The sequence below is a fragment of the Macaca mulatta genome, chromosome 4 (assembly GCF_049350105.2).
Source record: "Macaca mulatta isolate MMU2019108-1 chromosome 4, T2T-MMU8v2.0, whole genome shotgun sequence".
NCBI lineage: Eukaryota > Metazoa > Chordata > Mammalia > Primates > Cercopithecidae > Macaca > Macaca mulatta.
Window position 1 is genome coordinate 153,778,281 of NC_133409.1, and position 17,456 is coordinate 153,795,736.

Here is a 17,456-nt window from a genome sequence, read left to right on the forward strand (position 1 = left end):
CACCCTTCTATAGAAGTAAAAATTCCTTGCTGAGAAAATTAAATTTATGTCTGAGTGCTATTTCTTTGCAGCACTGCGGAATACGCATTTGTTTCTAAAACTTTTTTCACTCAATGCGTTCTAGCACATTCATCCACATTGTTGTTCACAGGGATAATCCTTCTATTTATGCTGCTTATGATATTCTATAATTTGGTTACCTATTTCCCCAACACTGATAGGCATTTGGTTGTCTTGATTTGGTATGTCCATTTTAAATTTTGATAGATATTTTCAAACTGTTCTTGAGTGTAGACTTTTTTCCCAATCACCAATAAATGAGAATTCACAGTAACTTTTTGACTGAGTTTGGTTGGCATTTTTGAAGCGATATTCCAGATCTCAAAGCAGTTTAGAAACTCTTTCATGGACGTTATTAAAGAGACTAGAAAGAGACCTCTGTTCCAAGTAGAACTCAATGGGGGCAGTGACAGGCCCAAGAGCGTCCCGTCAGCCAGGGCCACACTGGGACACTCGTAGATAACTGCAACAATTGTTTTATAACTTGGCAAGATCTCCATACCATCATCTTTTAGTTTTGTTACTGGAAAGGGATCCTGATCCAGACCCCAAGAAAGCGTTACTGGATCTTGCACAAGAAAGAATTCAGGGTGAATCCATAGAGTAAATGGAAAGCAAGCATATTAAGAAAGTAAAGGGAAAAAAAGAATGGCTACTTTATAGGCAGAGCAACCCTGAGTGCTGCTGGTTGACTATTTTTATGGTTATTTCTTGATTATACACTAAACAAGGGATGGCTTATTCATGAGTTTTCCAGGAAAAACGTGGGCAATTCCTGGAACTGAGGGCTCCTCCTCTTTTCAGACCATACAGAGTAACTTCTGAACATTGCCATGGCATCTGTAAACTGTCATGTCCTGGTGGGAATATTTTTTAGCATGTTAATGTTTTATTTAGCATATAATGAGCAGTGAAAATGACCAGAGGTCACTTTCGTTGCCATCTTGGTTTTGGTGGGTTTTGGCTGGCTTCTTTACTGCTTCCTTTTATTTGCAAGGTCTTTATAACCTGTACTTTGTGCTGATCTCCTCTCTCATCCTGTGACTTAGAATGCCTAACTTCCTGGGAATGCAGCCTAGTAGGTGTCAGCCTTATTTTACCCAGCCCCTATTCAAGATGGAGTTGCTCTGGTTCAAACATCTCTGACACTTTAGCTGGTTTTCTGAACTTGTCAGAGGGGTAAATGATGTAGTTTGGATGTTTGTACTCTCCAGATCTCATGTTGAAATGTGACCCCCAGTGTTGGAAATGGACCTACTGGGAGGTGTTTGGCTTGTGGTGGCAGATCCCTCATGAATGGCTTGGGGCTGTCATCATTGTAATGAATGAGTTCTCACTCCATTAGCTCACATGAGAGTTGGTTGTTTAAAAGAGCCTGGCATTTTTCCCACTGTCTCTTACCTCCCTCTCTCGCCACATGACACGCCTGCTGTCTTTCACCTTCCACCGTGAGTAGAAGCTTCTTGAGGCCTCACCAGAAGCAGATGCTGGTGCCATACTTCTTGTACAGTTGGTGGAACTATGAACCAATTAAACTTTTTTTCCTTATAAATTACCCAGCCTCAAGTACTCCTTTATAGTATGCAAAACAGACTAATACAGCAAATTAAAAGAGATCTGTCTCTGAAAGAACTTATTGTAACATAGAGAGAGAGAAAAAAGTCAGATTGACACTGGGTAAGAAGCAAGGAGGCCAGGTCCCAAGAAGAAATCCTGCCTGTGGTCAGCAAAGGGGCACCAGGGTGTCTGGGACAGTCTTGGCCCTGGCTTTGGGCAGGGAGGGAATTTCTCATAGGAAGGGAAGAGTAGAGAGAGAGAGGTCAGAGTTCAGATTTGTTGTTCATATGTCTTCTTGAAAGGGCACTATTTCCCGGAATCCAGGTCCTCTCTGGGTAGGAAATCCCCTGAACTAGTTTTTTCTGAGAGTATATTAGATTTGCCCTCACAGTAACCCCATGCTGGAAATACCCAACTCCAGTAGCACTTTTCTCCTCGCCTTTTCCCACTGAAAGAATATAATAATATGGGAAGAATACGAGGACTATAGAAATACAGATTAGCGTTTGAACCCTTGCTTACCAGCTACTACTACTATGATTGTGGATGGGGATACTAATACAGGTGGTTCCTTACTTACAATGATTCCACTTACTATTTTTTTATTTAATAGTGATGCCAAAGCAATACATATTCAGTAGAAACCTACTTCAAGTTCCCATAAATCAGTCTGCTTTTCACTTTCAGTACAGTATTTAATAACTTAAATGAGATATTTCACACTTCAGTAGAAAATAGGCTTTTTGTTAGATAATTTTGTCCAACTGTATGCTAATGTAAGTGTTCTGAGCATGTTTAAGGCAGGTTAGGTTAAGCTATGATGTTTGGTGGTTTAAGTGTATTAAATGCATTTCTGATTTTGGATATTTTCAGTGTACAATGGGTTTACTGGGATGTAACCCCATCATAAGTTAAGGAGCACCTGTACTTACTTCATTAAAATGCTGAAACAGTAAATAAGGTAATATTTAATAATAAATTGTTCAGTTCTTGAAATTTAAGTACTCACTAAATATTACTTTTCCTTTTTTGTTATTTATGTACTTTTCATTCATTTATTAATTCATTTGTTCATTTAGTAAACATTTATAAATTATTTCCTGTGCCAGACAGCATGCTGGAGCAGTGCTAAAGATACAAGTTAATTAAGACACAATCACGACCCTCAAGATTCCTACTGTTTTCTAAAGATTACAGACAATAGGGCCGGGCACGGTGGCTCAAGCCTGTAATCCCAGCACTTTGGGAGGCCGAGACGGGTGGATCACCAGGTCAGGAGATTGAGACTATCCTGGCTAACACAGAGAAACCCCGTCTCTACTAAGAAATACCAAAAAAAAAAAAAAAAAACTAGCCGGGCGAGGTGGCGGGCGCCTGTAGTCCCAGCTACTCGGGAGGCTGAGGCTGGTGAATGGCGTGAACCCGGGAGGCGGAGCTTGCAGTGAGCTGAGATCCGGCCACTGCACTCCAGCCTGGGCGACAGAGCGAGACTCCATCTCAAAAAAAAAAAAAAAAAAAAAATTATAGACAAGCAGACGATGCTGTTGTTGAAGAAACACGCTCTGGGAGGCATTTGAAGGAAGCGTAGAGGACAGAAGATGGGCACATAACCCAGGATGGGGAAGAAGAGAGTTAGGGAAGGCTTTTTGACGAAGATGCTGTTTACACCGTGTGTTCTTATACATTCATGGCGGTGGGGATAGAGTTGGAGGAAAAGGCATGCTCAGTGGCATGGAGATGGCAGAGAGATTGGGGTGTTCAAGGATATGCAGGAAATTCAAGGAACGAGAATCCCCATAGACACAGACACAGCTAGACATATAGATCTGCGCTTAGGTTGGGACTGTGGGTATAGATCTGGGTGGCTTCAACAGACAAAGATCTTTCCTGAGAAATGTCATCCTGGCTTCTCCTCCTGGAGCCAGCCTCTGGCCAAGGTTCCTTGTTGCTCCTGATACTTGGTGCAGACATTGGGACCAAGATAGTGTAGGTACTGAGGTAGAAGGAAAGCGGGAAAGGGTATGAGAAGAGAGTGACCTAATTTTAAGCAGCTTTTAACCATCTTCTCTTCCTCTTGTCTCCCTGGAAATAACATGAAGATCTAAGAAAGTGGTGAGTGCAAACAAAGTTTGAAAAGCGAGAGCAGTTTACTGAAGTCTGGGTTTGTACAGCTTTTCCTTTCTCTTTTTCCAGGTACTTCCCCCACCCCTGCCATCCCGCAGGGCTTTCTGTTTCCTGATCACCCTGAACCTGATCTGACATTGGCCACTGGTAATGTTTCAGAATCTCCAAATCCCACTGGACAACGGATGAGGGGCAGCCCTTATCTGCTGTGTAGCAGCCAAAGGTCAGAACATTAGTTTCTAGACACAAAGGGGTCACAGGGACCTGGAGAAAGATCTGAAAGGAGAATAGCAGAGGCCAGTGGTTCCTAATGTATTCCATTAGGCACTCTTCTGCTTTTTAATTATCCTGCCTGTGTATTAAAAATTATGTCTACTCCACAAAATACATTTAAATAATAATTAATGTTTTCAATTTTATTAGCTATCTAATAAAAGCTTCATATAGAAGAACATGATTTATAGTAAGCTTTTGAAGTAGAGAAATGAGCTGTTGCATTTTATTACTCTACATCAATCCAGTACTTCTGTAAATTCGATTCTCCAGGACAGAACCTCCTAGAATAAGATGGGGTCATTTGCGATCTGTCAGTGAGTGAAGGTACAGTAAATGCCTCTGCAAACAGAGAAGATAACTTGGCATTTTAAAGAGCTTCCTACTTTGAAAAGATTTGAAGCACTTGAAAACATACTTTTAGGCTGGACACGTTGTCCCACATCTGTAATCCCAGCACTTTGGGAGGCCAAGGCGGGCAGGTTGCCTGAGATCAGGAGTTCGAGACCAGCTTGGACAGCATGGTGAAACCATGTCTCTACTAAAAATACAAAAATTAGCAGGTGCCTATTATCCCAGCTACTCGGGAAGCTGAGGCAGGAGAATCACTTGAAGTCTGGAGGCGGAGCTTGCAGTGAGCTGAGATCGCACCATTGCACTCCAGCCTGGGCAACAAAGTGAGACTCCATTTCAAAAAAAAAAAAAGCTTTTAAAAACTGGTTCCATAGCAATGCCCTGAGAGTTTGGGAGGGGGCAGTAGTTAATTTGGGATACGAGGAGGATCAGAGTGATGGAGTAAACTTCCCCGGGACAGGCACACCTTTCTTGTCTCCATCTAAGTCTCAAGGGTGAGGGAGAGAGAGCGGCACCTTTAGGTTTGTCTGAGATCACAGTGGTGAGGTGCATCCAGGAGTAAAGGTAGAGAAATAGAGGCCCCGCAGTGTGAGAGTGGATGTTGATTGCTTTGTGTGTTGAAGTGAGGAGTCAGCATTTAATTGTTGGCTTAGGATTGTTCTCAAGTAGTGGATTTGGTTTGCAGGTTCTGGGACAGGGTAGGACGTATGTTGGAGAGCTCAAGACCCAGAAATCCAATGTTATTTTGCAAAGGGAATTTTACAAGCAAAGTTTTCTGAGCCTGGAAGACACTTAGGAATCTTTTCCAGTCATCTCATTTTATAGACTGGGAAACCAACATCTAAGGAGATGAATGGATTTGCCCAAGGTAATGTAGCAAGTGGCCCTCCTGGGACTCTAACTCGTATCTCCTCTCAGTCTGAGGTTATTTCTCCTATGTCTTCTTAAGGCATGTTTTACACCTTCTGCCAGACTAGTCATGTCAGGCTCACAGTCACAGCACTCCACACAATGCTGACTGCCGTATCCTGCCTGGGTGCTCTCGTTCTTAGGACGGCCCCTGAGTAATGGGGTGCTCTTAAAGGCAGCATGAGAGGTTCAGCAAGCATTACAGGTCTTCACGCCAGTGAGGGCCCAGGCCACAGGACGGACAGTAATAAGTCAGAACTGGGAGAGGAGGAGTGGATTTTTAATCAGGGAAAAGTTTTCAACACAGAAAGACCATCCCTTTTGGAATGAGGATTGCAAATAGATTGCCTGAGGGGAGAAGTACGTAATCAGAAAGCATTCTTTGTTTATTAACTCCTGCCCAGCAAAAGTGAAAGAAAATTCATGGGAGCATGCAAGAACAAAGGGCACAGCAAAGCTGGACAAACACAGCAATCCAGGAGGGGATTTCCAATTCAACGCTGGTATATAAGCTGGAGTTAAAATCCTTTTTCTGTCTCTGGTTTCTGGCCCCTTGACTGCAAAGATGGCTCCCAATGCTTCCTGCCTCTCTGTAAGTTGGGATTTGATAAAGGGGATGGGGAAAGGAAAAGCACTTTCAAGAGTTGGGGAGAGATCTTAGAAACGGGGGATGGACAGTACTCAGGGCTCTGGGTGGCTGGGCAGGCATCCTTAAGGGGAAGAGGCTGGCATTGACATTTGCAGAATGGGAAGAGGGATTGTCTGAAGAGAAGCTGGTTATCTGGCTTCTGTGTTCTTTTTTTAATCAAACATTGGACTAGCTACTCTTAGGGATAAATGGTAGAAAAAAAAAGTGGGGGTGAGCTTTGTGTTCCACAGGGCTGGTGAGATTTGAAATTATGGAAACATTTTTTAGGGTTCTTAAACTTAATCTTCTCTTTCCTCTCAAAGGAGAGCTTCACAAAACTCATTTATCTGAAGTTGTTAATGATCTAACACATTACATTATATAAGAAAGTATGCACTATGGAGAGAACCTGGAATTAAGGCAATGCTTAACACAGATCCTCCAGTGAAGAAATGTCTGCAATATCTAGATTGGGAAAATATTTCTGAATGGAGTATGAGGGAGGTCTTCTCAGGCTTTCAAGTGGCCATTAGGAGTGAGTTTTCCAGTCTTTTAGGGTTTTCCAGCTATTGAAGTAAGACTTAGACATAGTCCCTACCTTCTGTGAGTGAGGCCTTGGTCTAATCAAAGGAGATCGTATTCTATATTAGATAGATATAAAAATACAAGAAATATAAATTAACAAGAAACATTGAACGTAGTGTCACTGTAATATGTAAGTTATTATTGTAAAGCAGTGGGAGATTAGAAAAAAAAATAACAGTTCAGTGATTATGTGCCCTACCCAGGATTTCCTTCTGAAGTATTGACAGAGGGTATCCTATTGCTGTATCTTATGAGGCTGTCATATTTTAGAAATTCTCTTTGACAGTTGTTTTTAGAGTCTGGTGTACATCTTTTGAAGCTCTGTATTTACTTTTTTGACATTTGACAAACTTTATCTGGATAGGAGAGGCAGGTAAATAAGGTGGAAAACCTTTAATTACATCTCGAGATGAATAAAGGTATGTTTTTTACATCTATTGAAATGCACAGAAAAGCGAAATAAAAAATTGTCAACTAAAAAAAATCACACAATTTATAAATTTAGAAAGGAGACTTCATTTCTTATGAAGGGTTATAGTCTGCAAGGTAGCCATTCTAACAAGCTGAGAAGCTCGGCTTCTGGTTGAAAACCAAAAGCAAGCTTTGTAGGAGGAAAGTGACACAGGAATTTATGCTGAAGGGGTTTGCTAAGTATACATATCCAATAGGTTATGGCAGAGGCAATGAATATTCATGAAGGGAGTCCTAATGCATGCATGTTGAATAAGCTTGCATGTTATATACCACCCATGGTCACTCTGAGGTGGAGACTTAACATTTAATTGCATTACAGTTAGGCCTTATACATGAAAAGGCGAAGCAGGGACACAAAGGCATTCAAATGTGCAGCTTCTGTAGACTAGCCAGAACCAGTCCATGGTCAGTGGTCTCTTATCAGGAGAAAATTACTGAAATCAGTCATTTGTCCAATTAAAACTGTAGTTATGGCTTGAGGAACAGGGGGTCAGTTAGCCTATGGATGAACTGTAATTGTTTTAATATTGTTCCTCTCGAGGCCAGTGCTTGTTTAGCTGCTACAGAAAAAAGAAAAATACTTTGTGGCAGTTAGAACATAGTTTATTCTTTAAGTGTAGGGATGCATGACTTAACTCTTGCCTATTATAGCCTTAGGTCTTGTTTAAAATTTGCTACAAAAATCTTATTGCCACCAATAATCCATTCTTTCAGTCTTATAATCTCTAACGTTGCTAGTCAGTTGTGTCTAAACTGCAAAAGGGAGAAGATATAATGAGGCATGTCCAGCCTCCTGTTTCATCATGACTGAGGTATTTTATTTATTTATCTTTTTGAGACAGAGTCTCACTCTGTTGCCCCAGCTGGAGTGCAGTGGTGCCATCTCCACTTACTGCAACCTCTGCCTTCTGGGTTCAAATGATTCTCATGCCTCAGCCTCCCGAGTAGCTGGGATTACAGGGACTCACCACCACGCCTGGTTAATTTTTGTATTTTTAGTAGAGATGAGGTTTCACCAAGTTGGCCAGGCTGGTCTCGAACTCCCAGCCTCAAGTGATCAGCTTGCCTCAGCTTCCCAAAGTTCTTGGATTACAGGTATAAGCCACTGCCCTTGGCCCAATGACTAAGTTCTTAAAATTTCTCTAGGGTCCCTCTGAGCAAGAGAGGGTCCGTTCAATTGGTTGGGGGCTCAGGATTTTATTTTTCATTCTCAAGATTGAAAAAAAGGTGTGATTATAAAGGAATGGGACAAATTTTCTTATTTGTGTTGCAACTTGGTAATTCCAAAGGAGAAGTTCCAAGAAAGAGAGGGACACTGGCTACTGAACAGGAGCTAGGAGACCAGATAGATAGCGGAAGGGTGGGAGCCATTGTGGTGGGGAGCAGAAATGTAAAGTGAGGCAGGCATCCTAGGCAACTGTCTTGTGGCTTTCACTTCCCAGGTGCATGTTCTTTCTGAGGAATGGGATTTAATGACCTTTGATGCCAACCCAGAGGACAGCGTGAAAAAAATCAATGAACACGTCCGGTCTAAGACCAAGGTTCCTGTGCAGGACCAGGTTCTTTTGCTGGGCTCCAAGATCCTAAAGCCACGGAGAAGGCTCTCATCTTATGGCATTGACAAGGAGAAGACCATCCACCTTACCCTGAAAGTGGTGAAGCCCAGTGATGAGGAGCTGCCCTTGTATCTTGTGGAGTCACGTGATGAGGGGCAGAGGCACCTCCTCCAGGTGCGAAGGTCCAGCTCAGTGGCACAAGTGAAAGCAATGATCGAGACCAAGACGGGTGTAACCCCTGAGACCCAGATTGTGAATTGCAATGGAAAGAGACTGGAAGATGGGAAGATGATGGCAGATTATGGAATCAGAAAGGGCAACTTACTCTTCCTGACATCTTATTGTATTGCAGGGTGACCACCCTGGGGATGGGGTGTTGGCAAGGGCCAAAAAGCTTATTTCTTTTAATCTCTTAATCAACGTGAGAATGAGATGAGTAGAGTAAGATTTGGGTGGGATGGGTAGGATGAAGAATATTGTCCAACTCTGTTTCTTTGATTCTAACACAATTAATTAAGTGGCAGGATTTTTAATAATGTATTACTGAGACTAGTAAATAAAATTTTAAGGCAAAATAGAGCATTCAAAGCCAGCTTGCAATTTAATTCTTTCTTGATACCTTGTTATTTATGGAAAAACTCCTATCTCCTTTCCTTTTTGACAAGAGAGTTTTAGGTTGGGATCCATGTTCTACTGATTTCTGAATTTCTGTGTTTGTTAAGCCCAGTGCTTTATTTATATCACTCAATAATGGTTGAATCAAAATGAATTTCTACTTACAGAGCATAGTGAAATGATTTATTTTAAAATGAATTAGTTGCTCTGACATGATCATAATCAAATTACTAAACATTTTAGAAACTAAATTGAGCTCCTTTCCCCCTCTTCTCCTTTAAGGCTATTTGGTATGAAATGAAGTCTGGCACCATGCCCCCTCCCACTCTCTATGTCCCACACCCAACTAAAATAGTTATTATTTATGGGGATGTTGGTGGGCAAGGAAAGGTATTTTCCACAGGGATCTAGTGATTGTGTGTAACTAGTGGGGGTTCCTAGGGGTAGATGGACACCGGGAGAGAACAAACTTTCTGAAGCTGGGGGACTGTGGACCACCCTCTCTCCTACCTGCCATAGGGTCTAGCAGGTCTTCCGTATGATAAGGGTGCTGGTCTGGGCGAGGGTGGGTGAGGAGCTGGCTTCTGGATTGACCTCAATATTCTGCTCAGGTTCTGCTGATTGAGCATTTTTCTCTCTGCTTTTTTTCATGAGTAGATCCCTGTTCCTGTCTTGAGAACTTCCTCCATCTTCCTCCCTCCATTTACTCCTCTTTCTGACTCTTGCTCTCTCTCTCTCTCATGTCTCACTATTGATCACCTGTGAGTTTTTTTTCACAGCCTGAGACATGCCCACCTTCTTCCACACTCGTCCTAGTTCCTTGTTTCTTTAAAACTTGTTCAAGAACCAACTCCTGCAGGAGGGTTTCCCATCTTAACCCCACTCAACAAAATTCACCACCACTTATGGGCTTTCCTCATCACACTTATGGGTGAAATGCCCTGGGGAGGGCACTGGTCCCCTGGCAAGGTCTGCACTAGGTTGGACTGGTTTCCGAGAAGAGAGTCCATGGCCTCTTTTTCTGGATGACCCTCTCCTGCAGAGTAGGGACTATGATTTTCTTGTCAACTTGAGACTTCTGATGGCAGAGATCAAGAGGTCTTCCACGGTCTTCCATCAGATAGGGAGGAAGCTAAAGGCAGTCATCACGTCCATCATCTTACCTGCACGTGGAGTCGTGAGGGGTAGGTTTTCCTTCCTTAAACCTGTGTATATAGAGGATTTAGGAATTTTCCCTCAAGAACTAAACATTTCCACACGGGAGGAAAACATTTCCCCCATTGGACTCCTTAGGACAAATCTTGCAGATTATCATACAAAAATGAAGAGTCTGAAGTCTAAACTGACTCACTAATGGGTATTTCCATCCTTGGGTTCTGGCTTAATACTTTCTCCCCTCCCCAACCTACTCACTGTACAGCCTGGCCTCTCCCCAGACTCCACAGCAGCCTCCTCGCCGCCCCCTTCACTTCCTTATTCCTGAGGGTGTAGATGAGCGGGTTGAGAGCGGGTGTGACCACGGTGTAGAAGAGCGATACGAACTTGCCCCGTGCCTGGTTGTAGCGCTGCGCGGGCTGCAAGTAGGTGTAGATGGCCGAGCCGTAGAACAGGCAGACCGCTGTCAGGTGGGACCCACACGTGCCCACCGCCCTTCTCCGGCCTCCGCTGGACCGCAGGCAACAGACAGCTCGGGCCACGGCACCATAGGAGGCCAGGATGACGCCAGACGGCAGCAGCAGGATGACCACACGGGCGGCGAACATCTGGTTCTCGGTGGTGTCTCCGTCGCCTCCGCAGGCCAGCTTGAGCAACGCCGGCAGCTCACAGATGAAGTGGTCCAGCAGGCGGGGCCCGCACAGAGGCCGCTCAGCCAGGAGCGCTGTTTGCGCAACGGAGTTGGTGAGGCCGCCTAGCCAGGAGGAGCTGGCCAGCGCGCGGCATAGGCGCGGGGAGGCGAGCCCAGCGTAGCGCAGCGGCCGGCACACTGCGGCCGCGCGGTCCAGCGCCATCACCGCCAGGAGGACGCACTCGGCGGAACCCAGAGCCAGCGATGCGCACAGCTGGGCCGTGCAGTGGCTGCGCGGCAGCCAGAGCGCTGGTCCGCGCAGGTTGGCCAGCAGGGGCGGCACCACGCTCGTGGTGAAGCCCGCGTCCACCAAGGCCAGGTGGCAGAGGAAGTAGTACATGGGCGTGTGCAGGCGCGGGTCGCGCACCGTCAGCAGCACCAGCACCGAGTTGCCGGTCAAGGTCAGGAGGTAGCAGAGGAGGACAAGGGCGAAGAGGACCGGCTGCAGGGAGGGCCAGTCGGAGAAACCCAGCAGGAGGAAGCGCTCCTCTGTGCTGTAGTTGGCCTAAAGGAGGAAAACTCCCAGAATGTTTGGAATGTCGAAATAAAAAAGGGTGACTACCCTCTTATAAGCAAAGGAAAAACCTTGGAGTGTGGGGCTGGGTTGGGCGAGGGAATGGAAGCATATACAAGGTTAGTTTGTGGATTGTAATCCCGTTTACAGATGAGATTACTTAATAATAATCCCCCTAAGAATAAGAGCAACACTCCAAGCTTGGCCTGGCCAACATTCGGTAGGCAGAATGATCACCTCCGTTGTTTCAGGTACTCTGTGTTTATTTATGCAACTGTTCATATAAAATGGAGACCAGGCCAGAATAATCCTTGAGCTGGCAGAGCCAGTTGGGCCTCCTAAGTAACATTAACCTTGCTTGATTCGCAAGCATGTCTGAAACTTTATTTGTGCTATTTCTTGTAAATGCCTATATTAAAGAGACATAGAACTTAAGCTCAACCAATCAGAAGCAGCCAACAAAAACATAATTATATAACTAGGACTTCCTCATGGGATAGACCAAATAAGGCAACTGTGTAACTGTAACCAATGAAATATTATCTTTGCTTTACCTGTTTTCCTAAAAAGCCTCCTCCTCATGTCCTAGAAAGCTTCTCCACAGAGAGATCAGTGGAGCTCCCTAGTCACTTCTGGCTTGGAGCTGCCCAATTCAGGAATCACTGCTCAAATAAACTCTTAAATATTTTATTGGGCCTTAGTTTACTTTCTAACAACCCATTATACTGCTGATTACCGATTTTTAATTTGTTGTGAATAGAGACCACTCCCAACGTCCATGCCCCTCCCACTGAGGGGAGATCAGCACATACATACTAGCCTTTAAATCAGGAATCAGTTGGGTAGAAAAAAAGAACACTTTCTGGTAGACCAGAAGTCAGGACATCTTGGTTTTACCTAGCATACTCCCTTTAGCCAGTTATGTGATATGGGGATATCTTCATTTCCCTTTGTCTCAGTTTTCTCATGTGTAAATCAAGGAGTTTGAACTAGATGACATCTAAGTTTCCTGTCCGAACTCCTTCACTTTACTACCAAATATTGATCAAAAAAATAAAAAATAAAAAGAGAACCCCAGGGAACAAAAGGAACCTCATTTTCCAAAGGGTCTTGTTGAACCTAGCGTCTTAATGGTACAGAAACATATGGTTTATGTGATGGATGAAAGTTTATGTGATGGATAGAAATCTTTCTGCTGCATGACTCCTGACATAAATTGTTGTGTAGATAACTTATTTTACACATCATATTCACTTCTCTTAATTACAAAAGCACAGTAACCTAATTTTTCATTTTTCAGGGGGAAAAACACTGTTCCCTACCAAAGCATCCTGTTTGATTGTATGTTGCACTCATTTATCCTCACTGGGCAGAACAAGCATTAATGTTGTGATTAAGAACCAGGGCTTCGCAGCCAGACTGCCTGGGTTTGAGTCCTGGCTCTGCCATTTTCTAGCTGAACAACCTTGGGCATGTTACTTAGCCTCTCTCTGCCTCAGTTTCCTCATATGAAAATAGAAATATGTTAAGGGGGCTAAATATGAAAAGCTGTTAGAACAATGCCTGGCACATAGCAGTTGTTAACTATTGTCATCCTTTAATAAATGCTAACTATTGTCTTATCTTTTTCCCAAATTAAGAAACAGGTTTTTAAGGGGTTCTTATGCTAGGCAATGATATAACTGCTATGAACATTTACATCGGTTTTCATTTATTAACTCTAATCTTTACTCACTTGAAAATTAGGCAATAGCCTTATTTTATAGAGTGTGTTAGGAGAGTAATTGAAGTTAAATTACTTGCCCAAGGCCACATCATTTGTAAATGCTTAATAGGTCTTCCACTTATATTTGACTAACTTCAAGGTCCTTCCCTGTTTGATCAACCAGGCTCCACTGTGCTAGAGACTGTGGAGTATAAAAGGACATGCAAAGTCTGACCTATATTTAGAGATAATTTTATAATTTGGGGTCATATCAGAGATGAATAAAATAGGAGAGGTGAATTCAGGCTTACAGACCTATGGTGGCTAGAGATGTTGAGTTACAAAAGGTCAAATTCTTTAATGTGATTACACAGACACTCAACAGTTTAGCCAGGCAAGCTCTAAACCATTCCTCTTCAAATATGCCACACCATGAAAACAGGCACACAATAATAAAATTGCACAGATAACATTCTTGTTACATGTATGCACAAATTCCCCAAAACACAGGCATGTGTGCACCTGTAAACATAAACCCATCATCTCCCTCACACATCTAGAAGACAAATCTGTTGTGAAATATATAATATAATGTGTCATCAAACTTCACTTGGTATTTCAGAATGTATCTCTCGGCACGAGACAATTTGCTGTAGGGCACTGTAATACCCAACTTACCTTCATAACTTATCTTTGGCACTAATGTTTACACCTTGAGCTTCCAGATGATAGGTTGGTCTCTTGCTCCTTGGCTGGATTCTCTGGATTTGAAATGGCAGTTGGGAGGATTTAATAAAAGATACAATTGCATGGCTATGTTGATTTCTGGAATGGGTGCCTGAGATCAGAGCCAGGTATCTCAGGAAGAGGATAAGGGGTGGGTGTCATCGTGCTTGTAAATAGAGGAATAAAAAGAACGGGTAAGAAAGAACCTATGTTTGTGAAATTTCAGGATCTAGGCAGAGGTGGTGATGTCTGTTCCTGGAGAACCTTGTAATGGGGTACAGACCAGACAAGGACCTGGGCCTTGTGCTGGTGGCAAATCAGCATTAGCTGCTGGTGGTAGCAAAATCCCTCCTGGATCTAAAGGACACAGTTAGAGAGAAGGAGGAAGCATGCTGATGAGTGCTCTCACTAGAGAAGAAACAGGGGAATCAACGTTCCCTGTTATTTAGAAGAGAGGATGGAGCTCTGGGGAATCGATGTCCCACTCCCATCATTAGTACTTTGCATGAAGGTGTCCGGAGAGGAGTCCTCAAGAGAGGGGAAGAGGAAATTCTGGAAGGAAAGTCCCTTTAGGGTAGTGTGTCTCTGGCAGTGTATGAAGGCCAAAGGCAGCACAATTCCCTCTCATTATCGTTTCTACTATTCAATTGGAACTGGTTTAGAATTTCGTTCTCTGATGGAGTGACCTTAAACTAATTGTTTAACTTCAGTGATTCTCAGTGTCATCGTCTGTAAAACAAGGAAAATAACTGTTTCTGTCAGGAATTTTGTAGATTTGTTGAAGTCATTTTCAGTTTTGAGTGTAGCTTTGACTGTTGTGTCATCAGCTTTGCTCCAAAGCCCGCTTCCCGGCTTGGGCTGTCACCATTCTCGTTCCCTGTGCTCCTCCTTCGTCCTTGAAGATTTTTGTCCCTGATCCCCTCTCACTCTCTCCAGTACTGTGATGATTCTTGGTGAATTCAGTATCCTCATAGATTATCTTTCTATCCTCTCCTCTCAGTTTCTTCCTCAGTGAGAGGTCTGCAAATTCATCATGGCCCCTCATGTCCCTTGTATCTTCACTTCTCTGTCAAGCTTAGACTGTCTGGTCAATCACTATTACTCCTTTGCATACTCTCAATGTTCCTGCACTTTTCACTTGTTAGACTCTTATGGCTAAGTTGCTTTCCTATTTAAATCCAACTATAATCCTACTCTCTCCCTATATTTGTTCAGCTGACTGTGGCTGAAGAAAAGCCCATAGCCACGCTGAGAGGTTTCATTTTACATTCATGACCATTACTTTAAGAGGAAGGGGCTAATGTCATGGATAATCGTATTTCCCTAGTCCACTCACTTTCCCCTCTCCTATGTAACTCATGCATACTTTCTGGTCTCTCCTTAAATCCCCAATACTCCTCTCTCTCAAATAATATCATCTTTCTCAGATAAAAATTTTACTTCATTTTTACTGAAAAAATGTAAAGCAATCAAAAGAGAAGTTCTTACCAACCCATCTGTTCACCTACTTGCATCTGTGCTCACATATGGGACTCTACATTTTCTTCTGATACTGTTAGGATTATACTATTTTGCATCTGTCTGATGTCAGTACCTCCACTTGCCCACTATATTCCATCCCTTTCCACTTATTCAGGGATATTACTCTAGTCTTTACCCTTTTTCCTGTAGTAAAATTTGTCCTTCCAGTGGACCATCCCTATCCATACATAAACATACTTTGATTTCACTCATTAAAAAATAATCTTCTCTTGACTTCTCTTCCCCCTAGCTACCACCCAGGTCCTTGAATTCTCTTTTGGGTTGGCTCCAACAAGGCTTCTGCACTGGAAATCTTTCATCGAAGGTCACAAACCGACCTCCACATTGATATAGTAGTTTTCAGTCCTCATGTTACTTGACCAGTTAGAAGCTTTTCAATAGAGTGGACTTAGCTTTCCTTTTTGGAACATACATTTCACTTCTGCTAAGGACTGAATTGTGTCCCCCCTCAAAATTCGTACGTTGAAGATCTAATCCTCAATGTGATGGTATTTGAAATGGGCATTTTAGGAGGTAATTATGAGGTTAAATGAGGTCACAAAGGTGAGGGCCTAATAGGATTAGTTTCCTTACAAATAGGAGGAAAGAGAGTAAGAGCATGGGAAAGGCCTTGTGAGGAGGCAGCAAGTAGGGAGTTGTCTGCAAGCCAGGAGGAGAGCCATCACCAGGACCAAAATCAGTCAACATCTTGATCTTGAACTTCCCAGCCTCCAGCACTGTGAAAAATAAACTTCTGTTGTTCAAGCCACCCAGTTTATAGTATTTTGTTATGGCAGTCTGAGCTGACTGACAGCTTCAAAAGCACCAAAGTCTTCCAGCTGTTCCTTCTGAATCTCCTTTATTGGTTTCTCCTCCTCTCCCTGCTGTGCCCAGGGTTCCGTCCTCTTTCCTTTTTTGTATGCACTTCCCTCATCCAGTCTTATGACATCGTACACCATCTACATGCTGATGACTCCTAAATTTATATTTCCAACCTGGATTTTTCTCCTAACCTTCAGATTCCTATGTCCAATTGTCTACCCATCAGCAGCATTTTGGTGTCTAATACACATCTCAGGTTTAACATGCCATAAACTGAACTCCTTACTACCCACCCTCTCCCCCACAATGTGCTTCTTCTGTAGCCTTTCTTGTCTCCTATAATGAAAATTCATTCTTCTAGTTTCTCAGAAAAAATCTTGTGATACTGACTCTTCTTCATCTCACCCACATATAATCTATCCACAAATTCTATTGGCTCTACCTGCAAAAATATGTGGTGAATCTGACAAGTTGTTATCACTGTTAGGACCACCACTCTGGTCTGTCCTTGTAATCATCACCTCTTGCTTGGATGATTGAAATAATCCTCTGGTTCTTCCCTTAACCTTTAGTATATTCTCAACATGGAAGCCAGAGTAACCCATTTAAAACACAACTCGGATCATACCACTTCTTGTCTCAAAATCTTCCAACAGTTTCTGTCTTACAGAAAGAAAGAAAAAGCCTAGTCACAAGACCTAACGATCAGTGCTCTCCACCTCAGTACTACTGACAATTTTGACTGGATCATCCTTTTTGGGGGTGCTGTCCTATGCATTGTAGGATGTTTAGCACCATCCCAGGGCTCTACCCATAGGTGACAATAGTGCCTCTTCTCCAATTGTGACAATCAAAACCAGCTCCAGACATTGCCAAATGTCCCAGTGGGAGGCATAATCATCCACGGTGAGAACTGCTGCTTGACTTCATCAGATCCCTCTGACCTCATTGCCGCCTTTCCTGATAAATCACTCTACTCCAGTCACACTGGCCTCCTTGCTGTTTCCACAGTCACAACAGTGCTGCTCCTACCCCACGGCCTTTGCTTGCTCTTCTTCATACACGGAATGCTTTTCCCTCAGACTACTTGCTTCTTGACTACTTTACTTATTTCCTTTGGAAAATTTACCTAAGTGTCAGCTTCTTAGTGAAAGTCCCTCTGGCCATGCTATCTGAGATTCTGAGAT

General features: G+C 43.2%; 2 protein-coding genes across 2 annotated transcripts; one reads left to right on the top strand and one right to left on the bottom strand.

Moving 5' to 3' along the window:
• Positions 1-5,476: 5,476 nt before the first annotated feature.
• On the top strand, positions 5,477-9,108 carry UBD (ubiquitin D). Its single transcript, XM_001102785.5, has 2 exons — positions 5,477-5,869; positions 8,407-9,108. The coding sequence occupies exons 1-2, from the start codon at positions 5,843-5,845 to the stop codon at positions 8,875-8,877; spliced, it is 498 nt and encodes a 165-aa protein (XP_001102785.3). The 5' UTR covers positions 5,477-5,842; the 3' UTR covers positions 8,878-9,108.
• Positions 9,109-9,299: 191 nt separating this feature from the next.
• OR2I1 (olfactory receptor family 2 subfamily I member 1) lies at positions 9,300-16,723 on the bottom strand. Its single transcript, XM_078000724.1, has 2 exons — positions 11,849-16,723; positions 9,300-11,475 (listed from the first exon to the last, which is right to left on the bottom strand). Exons 1-2 carry the CDS (start codon positions 11,866-11,868, stop codon positions 10,545-10,547), a joined length of 951 nt encoding a protein of 316 aa, XP_077856850.1. The 5' UTR covers positions 11,869-16,723; the 3' UTR covers positions 9,300-10,544.
• Positions 16,724-17,456: the final 733 nt, after the last annotated feature.